At 45.6% G+C, this 14566-nt stretch overlaps 1 protein-coding gene across 4 annotated transcripts in view; it reads left to right on the forward strand.

Moving 5' to 3' along the window:
- Positions 1–14566, forward strand: part of FMN1 (formin 1) — a 517710-nt gene that overhangs the window by 209960 nt on the left and 293184 nt on the right. For 3 of the 4 annotated variants that reach the window (XM_063948028.1, XM_063948025.1, XM_063948026.1), the window contains exon 4: positions 2855–2972. In XM_063948028.1, the coding sequence (XP_063804098.1) occupies positions 2855–2972 (118 nt within the window). Of the gene's footprint in view, positions 1–89; positions 2015–2854; positions 2973–14566 lie in introns of those variants that run through there. The other variant, XM_063948027.1, reaches the window with a different exon arrangement.

The raw sequence follows: 14566 nt of genomic DNA on the forward strand, positions 1-14566 counted from the left end.
GACACGTTGGCTGCTTCTTTTTTATCTTTTCGTTTTTTTATTGTTTTTTTTTTTTTGTTTTTTTTAATCATTTTGTCTGGCTTTTAATTAGTGGAGTGCTGAAGCCGGAGCGGAACAGAGATCTTTTCATAGCTGTCATGATGGTCAATGCTCACAAACTCTTGGTCATATGTATGTAATTAAGCTGCCAAGCAACTGGGGAGCTCCTTTTTTAAAACCAGGAAGCTGGAATCTGCAGGCTGGTGCTGCATAGAGTTACCACGGACCCTATTTGTACTTTATTTACAGTATTTTAGCAAAACTTGCGTGTTATGGCGTGACTATTCAGAAACCGTTTTCAGCAGTAAAGTACACCAGCTGTATTTTTTATTTTTCCATTTTGCCAGCTACTGTGTATTGAGAAGAAAGTGACACCACTTGTTTTGTTGTGATGGGAACGGGTCTCCTGTAGTCACCCATGTAAAACAGCTGTTCTTGAAATTGTGAACCTGCTTTTTCACTTCAATTGGACATGGAACGCAAAGAAAATATTGTTACGGAGCCCCACACTCCCTTATCTACATCTGCAAATGAACCAGAAACTGCTGCACCGACAGTGCTGCGCAAATTTTCCATCAAATCATTTTTTGGAATTTCAACAAAGATGGAAAATCACAAATCCAAGGAGGAAACCGCTGTTCTAAAAGCATTCCGGTCACTAAGTACTAAAGTGGATGTGCAATCTGATCCTCCAGATATTGTAGAAGGTGCAAGCAGCGATGAATTTATTAAACAGCCAGATACTGCTCTGGAAGGTGAAAGGGACTATGAGGAGTTAAAAGAAGAGACAAGAAAAGACAGACAGATTAGTCATGAGGAACACTTAGATGAGGATTTAGAAATTACAAATGCCATGGATTTACACCAGGAAGAGGTGGATTCGCAAGTCACCAAGGGACAAGGTAAAAGTGACGGTCTACCAGAGCAAAACAAAGAACAGCATCCACAAATAGATAATCTGGGAGTTACAGAAGCTCAGGTTTTACAAGAGCAGACAGATAAAAAGAAGGGAGTGTACATAAAGCATCCAAAAGCTTCAGACATTCGTGAGGATGCTAAGTCTGAGATGCCTTCCACAGCTCACACTGTCTCAGGTCAAATAGACTGTGACCAGGATGGTATGCTTGTTCATGGTACTCTGGTTCACATATCAAGTGACTCAGATTCTGATGGTGAGAGCCCCAAGCAACATACAGGCCAGAGATCAAGAGAGGCTTCTGTGTCCCAGAATTTATCATCCTCTCGTCCGTCATTGAACAGTGACCTCAATCAGAATCCAGAAACCCAGAATACTGAAGATAATGATGTGACTGAAAAAAAGGACCAGGTTGGACTGGACCTCAATAGGTCAGAAAATGCAGGCGCTGATATGGATAGAATTGGCACCACTGATCAGAATATAGTAGGGACTCTTCCAAGTTCTGAAATATCTGCTCCTTCTCCAGACACCCCAGGAGAGAAGCCATTTCAGCTGCCAGCAATATTCAGTGGTTTTCTTGTGCACAAGAAGGGGGCAACAGATGATAAGGAAACTGTCCCTGTGAAGCAAGGGGATAGCGACTTGGCTTTGCTAAAACTATCCCAACCAGTGCAAAAGTCTAAGCTTCCAAATGGGCCCCAGGCCCAGAAGCGAGAAGTAAGGAAACCAGTGGAGCCTAAAGCAAACTCCAAATTCATGGAGCAACTTTCCCAGCTGCTGAGCTTTGATATGCCAAAGCAAGAGGAGAATGAAGAGGATACACTTCCAAAGCAAAGTGGTGAGCTGTCCCCGGCCACAGATGAGACAGATGAAAAACAAGAGTCTGCACTGGAAGCATTTAAGTCTTTTTTCACAAGTGCTCCTCGGAAGTCCCCTAAAAATTCTCCTGATCTTGAGGCGGTGAAACGCAAGCAGAAGATCGAAAAGGAGTCACTGAAGTCCATCTTTGAAAAAGCCAGATCTACAGACACTGACCAGTTTTCAGAAATTAAAAGTGTACGATTTTATTTGTTAACGTAGAACTGAATCTTTGTGTTTAAAGCTGGGGACAAACTGGGCTATATGTAGGTAGTTCGATGGAGTGCCCGATAGATCATGAGCTGGTCAGCTGTGCAGCCAATGGTTGATAGATCTGCATATATATATTGGTGCACCTGGCTGTGTGTACGGGTGGTCCGCCAACCACCTTGTACATTAGCTGCAGGGACTGACGTCACAGCTGAGTGGGCAAATTCAAATGCCCACTCAGCTGGATGACAGAACCGACATGTAGAGCTGCTGATTTGTAAGTGTATATGCTTTCCTGATAGGTCTCAATCGGATGGACGGGCACTCAGGGGATAAGTCTGCTAGGTTTGTGTACCCAGCATTACTCTAGAAGTTTTCGTATTTAATTTCCTCATATGCTGCATAGCAAAATCTACTTTAACTACATTAAGGGCTAAAGTGTAACTGGTCAGGAGATAACGATTTTTATGTAAAAAAAAAAAATCACCATCTGATACGTTACATTTAAACATCCTGTATCTTGTAATGTTTACGTTCAAGATTTTGTTTTACAAGGGTATTGATATAATGGGTGGGATTCAAATGATATATCACGCATATTGCGGCCATAGTGATCAGGTTTAGCCGTGTAAAGGGTTGGGTGCCTCCCTACTTCGGAGGTAGCGAACTGAAATAATGATACCACGCTCCTGAGTGCAGAAACGGAATGGGTGTGGAAAGGGGTGAAAAGAATTGAATCCCACCCAATGAGTAGACTTTTATACTTTGGTTTAGATATTTCATCATTTGTATCATCAGTTATCTGATAATTTTCTGCCTCTGTTACAGCCAGACAATAGTCCCTCCGATCCTGATGACAGGACACCAGGGAGACTGCAGGCTGTTTGGCCACCACCAAAGCCCAAAGATGAGGAGGACAAAGTGGGGCTGAAGTATACTGAAGCCGGTAAGTGTGTAGTCCTGTTGGTTCCTGTGCCATGACTGATAGAGCAGAAGTGTATGTATGGTGATACACTGATGTATAGTGATGATCACTGATATATTGCTGAATACGTTTCCTTGTGTTTTTAAATTGCAACAATTTATCACCCAATTGGCTGAGCATAATAAACAAATGAGCATTTTGTTTCTTCTTATATGATTTTTCCTGGTAGATACCCCGTTGGCCTGTCTTTCATTTATAGTATCTTGCTAATGTGAAGTAAGAAAGAAGTGGCCCTGTTACCTTTTGTGAGGAGTATTTGACCTTAAGGTGTATGTAAGGGATACAGTTGGAGTTGTGTAATGTGTGTAGTAATAGTTATTTTCTTTTTGTATGGTTTTGTGCATATTGATATGAAACTCAAAAGCTACGCTGATTGTACTGTTGATGTTTTAATTTAAGGGATTTTAGTATTCACATCAGTGTAATCTAAAGCTCCCTTGTGGCTTCTGTTTTATGTTTGGAGAAATGGAGAGAAGTGGTATAAATTACAGGTTGATCTTTGTATGACTGGAGGGCGACGGGCATGTGTGTTGTATCAGGGAGTTGTGTTCATATTCTGTGTGCTGCAGTGAAAATAATACTTATACCGCTTTCAGATCGCAATGTCGAGTCCCACCCAGGAATTGGAAACTGGTCCTTTCCAGCATTGGACCTTAAACACCGCCATCCCGACTCTGCAATAAGCCGGGGGTGGGGACGGAGTCAGCATAGTGGGCGGGTGTGGAGGCAGCGCTGCGAGATGACATAATCTCTGTGCCGCCCCTACCTATGCAGTAAACGGATATCGGGTCGCATTGACCCGGGTAACCTGTTCACACTGCGCCTGACCTGGTAATTACCCTGGAATAACCGTTCTTATAGCCCGGGTTGAATTACCGGGTCAGGCGACCCAGGATTTCTGGTGTGACCCTTTCACAGCGACCCATGTTGACCTGGCAATATACCGGGTCGATACCGGGTTATTTGTGCGGCGTGAAAGGGGTATAAGGGATATTCATTTAACCCTGGGCTAGCTAATTAGCCCTGATGCCAGCACTCATCTGGGATTTGTTTTTCATCTGCTTGTGGCAGGCAGAAAAAAACCCAGCAGCCGCTACAACACATAGGTACAGGAACTTATCCCATGTGTCTGCCCGAAAACGGGTAATATTTTTGGGTCTCAAAATTTGGGGAAATAATTTAAATTCCCTGAAAAAAAATTTCTCTATCGTCCTAAGTGGATGCTGGGGTTCCTGAAAGGACCATGGGGAATAGCGGCTCCGCAGGAGACAGGGCACAAAAAAGTAAAGCTTTACTAGGTCAGGTGGTGTGCACTGGCTCCTCCCCCTATGACCCTCCTCCAGACTCCAGTTAGATTTTGTGCCCGAACGAGAAGGGTGCAATCTAGGTGGCTCTCCTAAAGAGCTGCTTAGAGAAAGTTTAGTTTAGGTTTTTTTCTTTACAGTGAGTCCTGCTGGCAACAGGATCACTGCAACGTGGGACTTAGGGGGAAAGTAGTAAACTCACCTGCATGCAGAGTGGATTTGCTGCTTGGCTACTGGACACCATTAGCTCCAGAGGGATCGAACACAGGCCCAGCCGTGGAGTCCGGTCCCGGAGCCGCGCCGCCGACCCCCTTGCAGATGCTGAAGCGTGAAGAGGTCCGGAAACCGGCGGCTGAAGACTCCTCAGTCTTCATAAGGTAGCGCACAGCACTGCAGCTGTGCGCCATTTTCCTCTCAGCACACTTCACTGGGCAGTCACTGAGGGTGCAGAGCGCTGGGGGGGGGGCGCTCTGAGAGGCAAATATAAACCTTATACAAGGCTAAAAATACCTCACATATAGCCCATAGGGGCTATATGGAGATATTTAACCCCTGCCTGACTGGAAAAATAGCGGGAGAAGAACCCGCCGAAAAAGGGGCGGGGCCTATCTCCTCAGCACACGGCGCCATTTTCTGTCACAGCTCCGCTGGTCAGAACGGCTCCCAGGTCTCTCCCCTGCACTGCACTACAGAAACAGGGTAAAACAGAGAGGGGGGGCACATTAATGGCTATATATATATATATATTAAAGCAGCTATAAGGGAGCACTTAATATAAGGATATCCCTTGTATATATAGCGCTTTGTGGTGTGTGCTGGCAGACTCTCCCTCTGTCTCCCCAAAAGGGCTAGTGGGTCCTGTCTTCATTAGAGCATTCCCTGTGAGTTTGCGGTGTGTGTCGGTACGTGGTGTCGACATGTATGAGGACGATATTGGTGTGGAGGCGGAGCAATTGCCAAATATGCAGATGTCACCCCCCAGGGGGTCGACACCAGAATGGATGCCTTTATTTGTGGAATTACGTGATGGTTTATCTTCCCTTAAACAGTCAGTTGAGGACATGAGGCGGCCGGACAATCAATTAATGCCTGTCCAGGCGCCTCAAACACCGTCAGGGGCTGTAAAACGCCCTTTGCCTCAGTCGGTCGACACAGACCCAGACACGGGCACTGATTCCAGTGACGACGGTAGAAATTCAAACGTATTTTCCAGTAGGGCCACACGTTATATGATTTTGGCAATGAAGGAGACGTTACATTTAGCTGATACTACAGATACCGTAAAACAGGGTATTATGTATGGTGTGAAAAAACTACAAACAGTTTTTCCTGAATCAGAAGAATTAAATGACGTGTGTGATGAAGCGTGGGTTGCTCCTGATAAAAAGTTGATAATTTCAAAAAAGTTATTGGCATTATACCCTTTCCCGCCAGAGGTTAGGGCGCGCTGGGAAACACCCCCTAAGGTGGACAAGGCGCTCACACGCTTATCCAAACAAGTGGCGTTACCCTCTCCTGAGACGGCCGCACTTAAGGATCCATCAGATAGAAAGATGGAAGTTATTCAAAAGAATATATACACACATGCAGGTGTTATACTACGACCAGCTATAGCAACTGCCTGGATGTGCAGTGCTGGAGTAGTTTGGTCAGAATCCCTGATTGAAAATATTGATACCCTAGATAGGGACAATGTTTTACTGTCGTTAGAACAAATAAAGGATGCATTTATCTATATGCGTGATGCACAGAGGGATATTTGCACACTGGCATCTCGGGTGAGTGCTATGTCCATTTCAGCCAGAAGAGCCTTATGGACACGACAGTGGACAGGCGATGCGGATTCAAAACGTCACATGGAGGTTTTGCCGTATAAAGGGGAGGAGTTATTTGGAGTTGGTCTATCAGACTTGGTGGCCACGGCTACTGCCGGGAAATCCACTTTTTTACCTCAAGTCACTCCCCAACAGAGAAAGGCACCGACCTTTCAACCGCAGCCTTTTCGCTCCTACAAAAATAAGAGAGCAAAGGGCTTGTCGTACCTGCCACGAGGCAGAGGAAGAGGGAAGAGACACCAACAGGCAGCTCCTTCCCAGGAACAGAAGCCCTCCCCGGCTCCTGCAAAAACCTCAGCATGACGCTGGGGCCTCTCAAGCGGACTCGGGGACAGTGGGGGGCCGTCTCAAAAATTACAGCGCGCAGTGGGCTCACTCGCAGGTAGACCCCTGGATCCTGCAGATAATATCTCAGGGGTACAGGTTGGAATTAGAGACGGATCCTCCTCATCGTTTCCTGAAGTCTGCCTTACCAACCGTCTCTTCCGAAAGGGAGAGGGTGTTGGAAGCCATTCACAAGCTGTACGCTCAGCAGGTGATAGTCAAAGTACCCCTATTACAACAAGGAAAGGGGTATTATTCCACTCTATTTGTGGTACCGAAGCCGGATGGCTCGGTAAGGCCTATTCTAAATCTGAAGTCCTTGAACCTCTACATAAAAAAGTTCAAGTTCAAGATGGAGTCACTCAGAGCAGTGATAGCGAACCTGGAAGAAGGGGACTTTATGGTATCCTTGGACATCAAGGATGCGTATCTACACGTTCCGATTTACCCCGCACACCAGGGGTACCTCAGGTTCATTGTTCAAAACTGTCACTATCAGTTTCAGACGCTGCCGTTCGGATTGTCCACGGCGCCTCGGGTCTTTACCAAGGTAATGGCCGAGATGATGATTCTTCTTCGAAGAAAAGGCGTATTAGTTATCCCATACTTGGACGATCTCCTAATAAGGGCAAGGTCCAGAGAACAGCTGGAGACAGCTTTAGCACTATCTCAAGAGGTGCTAAGACAACACGGGTGGATTCTGAATATTCCAAAATCCCATTTAATCCCGACAACTCGTCTGCTGTTCCTAGGAATGATTCTGGACACGGTTCAGAAAAAGGTTTTCCTTCCAGAGGAAAGAGCCAAGGAGTTATCCGATCTGGTCAGGAACCTCCTAAAACCAGGAAAAGTGTCAGTACATCAATGCACAAGAGTCCTGGGAAAAATGGTGGCTTCTTACGAAGCAATTCCATTCGGCAGATTCCATGCAAGAATATTCCAAAGGGATCTGTTGGACAAATGGTCAGGGTCGCATCTGCAGATGCACCTGCGAATAACCCTGTCACCAAAGACAAGGGTGTCACTTCTGTGGTGGTTGCAGAAGGCTCACCTATTAGAAGGCCGCAGATTCGGCATTCAGGATTGGATCCTGGTGACCACGGACGCCAGCCTGAGAGGCTGGGGAGCAGTCACACAAGGAAGAAACTTCCAGGGAGTATGGACGAGTCTGGAAAAGTCTCTTCACATAAACATTCTGGAACTAAGAGCAATCTACAATGCTCTAAGCCAGGCGGAACTTCTCCTGCAAGGAAAGCCGGTGTTGATTCAGTCGGACAACATCACGGCGGTCGCCCATGTAAACAGGCAGGGCGGCACAAGAAGCAGGAGTGCAATGGCAGAAGCTGCCAAGATTCTTCGCTGGGCGGAGAATCACGTGATAGCACTGTCAGCAGTGTTCATCCCGGGCGTGGACAACTGGGAAGCAGACTTCCTCAGCAGACACGATCTTCATCCGGGAGAGTGGGGTCTACATCCAGAAGTCTTCAACATGTTAATAGACCGTTGGGAAAGACCAATTGTAGACATGATGGCGTCTCGCCTCAACAAGAAACTGGACAAATATTGCGCCAGGTCAAGAGATCCACAGGCAATAGCTGTGGACGCACTGGTAACTCCTTGGGTGTACCAGTCAGTGTATGTGTTTCCTCCTCTGCCGCTCATACCAAAGGTATTGAAGATCATACGGCAAAGAAGAGTAAGAACAATACTAGTGGTTCCGGATTGGCCGAGAAGGACTTGGTATCCGGAACTTCAAGAGATGCTCACGGACGAACCGTGGCCTCTACCTCTGAGAAGGGACCTGCTACAGCAGGGTCCCTGTCTTTTTCAAGACTTACCGCGGCTGCGTTTGACGGCATGGCGGTTGAACGCCAGATCCTAAAAGGGAAAGGCATTCCAGAAGAAGTCATTCCTACCTTGATTAAGGCACGGAAGGAAGTCACCGTGAAACATTATCACCGCATTTGGCGAAAATATGTAGCGTGGTGCGAGGATCGGAGGGTTCCGACGGAGGAATTCCAACTGGGTCGTTTCCTACATTTCCTGCAATCAGGATTATCTATGGGTCTCAAATTGGGATCCATTAAGGTTCAAATTTCGGCCCTGTCAATATTCTTCCAAAAAGAATTGGCCTCTGTCCCTGAGGTCCAGACTTTTGTCAAGGGAGTACTGCATATACAGCCTCCTGTGGTGCCTCCGGTGGCACCGTGGGATCTAAATGTAGTTTTAGATTTCCTCAAATCCCATTGGTTTGAACCATTGAAAAAGGTGGATTTGAAATATCTCACATTGAAAGTGACTATGTTACTAGCCCTGGCCTCTGCCAGGAGAGTATCTGAATTGGCGGCTTTATCTTATAAAAGTCCTTATCTAATCTTCCATTCGGATAGGGCAGAACTGCGGACTCGTCCGCATTTTCTCCCTAAAGTGGTATCAGCATTTCATCTGAACCAACCTATTGTGGTGCCTGCGGCCACTAGCGACTTGGAGGACTCCAAGTTGTTGGACGTTGTCAGAGCCTTAAAAATATACATTGCAAGGACGGCTGGAGTCAGAAAATCTGACTCGCTGTTTATATTGTATGCACCCAACAAGTTGGGCGCACCTGCTTCTAAGCAGTCGATTGCTCGTTGGATTTGTAACACAATTCAACTTGCACATTCTGTGGCAGGCCTGCCACAGCCTAAAACTGTAAAAGCCCACTCCACAAGGAAGGTGGGCTCATCTTGGGCGGCTGCCCGAGGGGTCTCGGCATTACAACTCTGCCGAGCAGCTACGTGGTCGGGGGAGAACACGTTTGTAAAATTTTACAAATTTGATACCCTGGCAAAGGAGGACCTGGAGTTCTCTCATTCGGTGCTGCAGAGTCATCCGCACTCTCCCGCCCGTTTGGGAGCTTTGGTATAATCCCCATGGTCCTTTCAGGAACCCCAGCATCCACTTAGGACGATAGAGAAAATAAGAATTTACTTACCGATAATTCTATTTCTCGGAGTCCGTAGTGGATGCTGGGCGCCCATCCCAAGTGCGGATTATCTGCAATACTTGTACATAGTTATTGTTAACTAATTCGGGTTATTGTTAAGGAGCCATCTTTAAGAGGCCCTTTCTGTTGTCATACTGTTAACTGGGTTTAGATCACAAGTTGTACGGTGTGATTGGTGTGGCTGGTATGAGTCTTACCCGGGATTCAAAATGCCTCCCTTATTGTGTATGCTCGTCCGGGCACAGTACCTAACTGGAGTCTGGAGGAGGGTCATAGGGGGAGGAGCCAGTGCACACCACCTGACCTAGTAAAGCTTTACTTTTTTGTGCCCTGTCTCCTGCGGAGCCGCTATTCCCCATGGTCCTTTCAGGAACCCCAGCATCCACTACGGACTCCGAGAAATAGAATTATCGGTAAGTAAATTCTTATTTTAATTAAAAAAAAATGTTCGCACCTGAAAAATTATTGCGGGTAGTTGACTATCACCCTATGTGGGAAATACCAGTTATGATGGTAATGTTACATGAGTAGGACGCTTTTTATACAAGGGAGTTAGGTTACTGTATGTAGTAGTAGTGGTAGTTTTTATTATTATTATTATTAATAATAATAATAATAAACATTTTATTTATATAGAGCTTTTCTCCCACAGGATTCAAAGTCGCTTTACAGACATTAAAAGCATAATACATTATGCAGAGGCTTTAGACTCTCAGTAGCAATTGACTTCTATTTACTATATAACCCATTTTCAATATCTAGATTTGTGGAAAAACTTACCCTTTGTTTATTTAGTAATGTTCAGTAAAACATTGGGGTAATAGTTGCTCTGCACAGTCATATTTTTTCGGGCTATTAAACTTTGTACAGATAAAATAAAAATTTATAATACCCCTTTTCCGCTGCCACAATAGTCCAGGTTGTTGCAAGGTCTACCCGGGTTGTGGCTTGATGTAAAAGGGTCCTTGAGAAATAACCAAGGTTGAGTGACCTAGGAATCCCACCCTGGTAGCTACGGCTGGGTTATGCTTAAAAGCTGCTGATTGGCTATGTGGCTGTGTATGCAGAGGTCCGCCTCAAGGGGAGTGTGTTGAGTGACCTGCAGGGCTGACCCAGGTTCATTGTTAAAGGGGCCGACCAGGGAATAACTCTGTTCCAAAGTGTAGTGTACACGGGGTGTGACCTGGGTTGGAACAGTGTCTGAAAATCCGGGTCAAAGCTGGGCTTTTGGTGGAAAAGGGGTATAAGTGTCATTAAACTCCCAAGGGGGCGATTCAGTTGTTTATTGCGCCCAATCTCCAATCTACATTGATGGGAGATCAGAGGGGTGATATTCAACTTTTTTTCTTTTCTTTTTTTTTTTATCGCGCTTAGAGAGGACATTTTTCGCCATGTAAAATGGCTAAACCTGACCAGTGTGCTGGGGGTAATACAAAAAGTACAATATAAACACAAAAACAAAATTCCTGCGCACTGATCGAGGGTATAAGACACTCTGTTAGATGTCGATAAGTGTAAAACCCATCTAGGTTTAGCGTTTAAAGTAGATCCAAAAGAAGTCTGTGAGGTCAATTTTAAAGACCGTTAATATTCAAAAAATTCTACAGTCAGTTCTTGTACTGATCTCCCTTAATTATAGAAGATCAGACCAATAATTTGAAGCAACGTCCCAATAGAATGATTTTTCCAATAAAATTTTTTGATAGTCAAATGTAAATTCTCTTATCTGGTCTCATCCTGGGTCCTCCAACCAATTAAAAAAGGTAAACGTGATAAAACTTGTATTCAGTCAGCCCCACCGTTTTTCAATTCTTTGTCTCTGTCCTCAAGAAATGGTACATGAAAGACAAATAATGGGGAATCATAGTGCAGACTTATATAAGTTTATTTAGACACGTTTACAATTAAAAGACTTAGCATGCGTACCCTCAGTGACCTTCGGTGGAAGGCACAGTAATAGGCGTATAGGGGTAATAAAGAAGCTTCCCCCTATTAAGCTTTACCTTCACCGAGTCCTGGGCCGCAGGAAACACCAACGCGTTTCAACCGGTATGGTCTTTATCAAGGTGTCTGTGCCTTCCACCGAAGGTCACTGAGGGTACGCATGCTAAGTCTTTTAATTGTAAAAGTGTCTAAATAAACTTATATATTTGGAACAAAGAATTGAAAAACGGTGGGGCTGACTGAATACAAGTTTTATCACGTTTACCTTTTCTAATTGGTTGGAGGACCCAGGATGAGACCAGATAAGAGAATTTACATTTGACTATCAAAAAATTTTATTGGAAAAATCATTCTATTGGGACGTTGCTTCAAATTATTGGTCTGATCTTCTATAATTAAGGGAGATCATTACAAGAACTGACTGTAGAATTTTTTGAATATTAACTGTCTTTAAAATTGACCTCACTGAGACTTCTTTTTGATCTACTTTAAACGCTAAACCTAGATGGGTTTTACACTTATCGACATCTGACAGTGTCTTATACCCTCGATCAGTGCGCAGGAATTTTGTTTTTGTGTTTATATTGTGTTTTAGTGATTGGTGTAAGTCACGTTTGATTTCTGCAGCCTGATTTTAAGCAAGGAGCGCAGGTGATTATTTATTCTTTTGTAATACAAAAAGTGCCATTTGGAAGCCCAAACGGGTCACTCTTTTTTTCACATTTCAGCTCGCCAGCACAGGGGACTGCGAACTGAAATGTGTCTCCCCACTGCTCATCGCGCCTGAATGGAGCTACAATTGCACTGAATTTTGTAGTTGTAGCTGAGGGGAGAAACAGTTGGACATTTCCCCTCCCCCGCGCCCCTTCTGCAGTGGCTGTTTCAGAGCTGGAGCAAAGCAAAAAATTGAGTAACTTTGCATCTTGGCAAAACTATGGGCCTAATTCAGACCTGCTTTTTTCACTGCTATCAGGTCAGAACTGCGCATGCGTATGCACCGCAATGCACAGGCGCGTCTCTCGGGTACAAAGCGGATCGTTGCTGTGCGATGGGTTTTACGAAGAATCCATTCGCACCGCCGATCACAAGGAGATTGACAGAAAGAAGGCGTTTGTGGGTGTCAACTGACCGTTTTCTGGGAGTGGTTGGAAAAACGCAGGCGTGTCCAAGCGTTTGCAGGGCGGGTGTCTGACGTCAATTCCAGCCCCGGACAGGCTGATGTGATCGCAGCGGCTGAGTAAGTCCTGGGCTACTCAGAAACTGCAAAAGATCTTTTTGTACTGCTCGGCTTCACATGCGATCGCACACTTGCACAGCTAAAATACACTCCCCTGTAGGCGGCGACTGTCTGATCTCAGCACTGCCAAAAACTGCCCCATGTTGCTATTCAGGTGGGGTAGCTGTATAATGTCCAGAAAGAGTTAGATTTGGATGAAGCGTGTCCAAACTCAAATCTAAATTGCACTGTGAAAATAAAGCTGTCCCGCTTTTGTGGGCTGCATGCAAAAGTAAAGGCGTGCAAAAGCAGCCAATATTTACCCTGCATACAAAATATAAATGTACAGATGTATCCTCATACATCTTTGCTGAAGTCGCACCAAACAGTCCCTCACAGTGCACAAGGTCCCGTGAGACTCTGCTAACGTTGGGCGTCTTTCCCCCTCCCCCCCCCCCCCCCCAAAAAATGCATCTTAGTTGAATGCGATACGACTAGGACGCACCAGGAAATAGTATTTAATTTGATATGCGTCACTTGTAAATCTGTGTGCGATTAAGACTCTGAATCTGCAAACAAAGTGCTACGATGCAATCGCCGTGGATTTTTTTCCATGCCTGCTTTATATACAGACTCAGTCACATACAGATATCAAATGAATCAGCACAGTCTCCTGATGTGTCCTAGTTACATTGTTTTGTGATTAAGATAAATTTTCGGTAAATTAAGATGCCTGGCATTTGCGGAGTTGCACAGGAGCCGTCAGCTCACTCACACCAGGAATCTCTGGGCTAGATTATGAGGACGCATCTGTATTTGCACCCTTTGCAGTGCAACATGGTTTGTACAAGGTGCAAAGTTACTTTTCTTTACTCCCAACTCAGACTCCAAATGTCTAACACACAGACTTCTACAATTAATTAGACTAAACTTACTGCAGTAATGGCTGCCTCCATTTTGTAAGGACTATGCGGAGGTGAGCATAGGGACTTCTCAAGTCCCATCTTCTCTTCAGTTCTCAGTTAGGTGCCAGATGCTCACCGCTAGCTTTATATGTGTGAAGGATGGATGGCATTTATGTGTCTCTGGTATTTGTGAATAGGAGTAGTGGGCAGTGCTCATATGTAGCACCTGTGTTCCTAGAGGTGTTATGTGCCTCTGGTTCCAGGATGCCAGGGCTGCCTGAACATGCACTGGTGATCCCGCCACCTTTGCACTAGTATGGCACTTTGCACTTTCACTTCCTCACTTCTGTTTGCTGCACTTTTTCCTTTGCCCAGGCCTTTTGGCTAGGGCAGGGATAATTTTTTCTCCCCCCACCCTGGCCTCCTGGCTGGGGCTTATTTATTTTTAACGCGTGTTTGCTACAGCTTTTTATGTTTCTCTGACGCCCTAAGTGGATGCTGGGGACTCCGTCAGGACCATGGGGAATAGCGGCTCCGCAGGAGACAGGGCACAAAAGTAAAAGCTTTAGGATCAGGTGGTGTGCACTGGCTCCTCCCCCTATGACCCTCCTCCAAGCCTCAGTTAGATTTTTGTGCCCGGCCGAGAAGGGTGCAATCTAGGTGGCTCTCCTAAAGAGCTGCTTAGAGTAAAAGTTTTGTTAGGTTTTTTTTCTTTTCAGTGAGTCCTGCTGGCAACAGGCTCACTGCATCGAGGGACTTAGGGGAGAGAAGTGAACTCACCTGCGTGCAGGATGGATTGGCTTCTTAGGCTACTGGACACCATTAGCTCCAGAGGGAGTCGGAACACAGGTCTCACCCTGGGGTTCGTCCCGGAGCCGCGCCGCCGACCCCCTTGCAGATGCCGAAAAGTGAAGAGGTCCAGAAACCGGCGGCAGAAGACTTTTCAGTCTTCATAAGGTAGCGCACAGCACTGCAGCTGTGCGCCATTGTTGTCAGCACACTTCATAGCAGCGGTCACTGAGGGTGCAGGGCGCTGGGGGG

This window comes from Pseudophryne corroboree, chromosome 12, assembly GCF_028390025.1.
Source record: "Pseudophryne corroboree isolate aPseCor3 chromosome 12, aPseCor3.hap2, whole genome shotgun sequence".
Taxonomy (NCBI): domain Eukaryota; kingdom Metazoa; phylum Chordata; class Amphibia; order Anura; family Myobatrachidae; genus Pseudophryne; species Pseudophryne corroboree.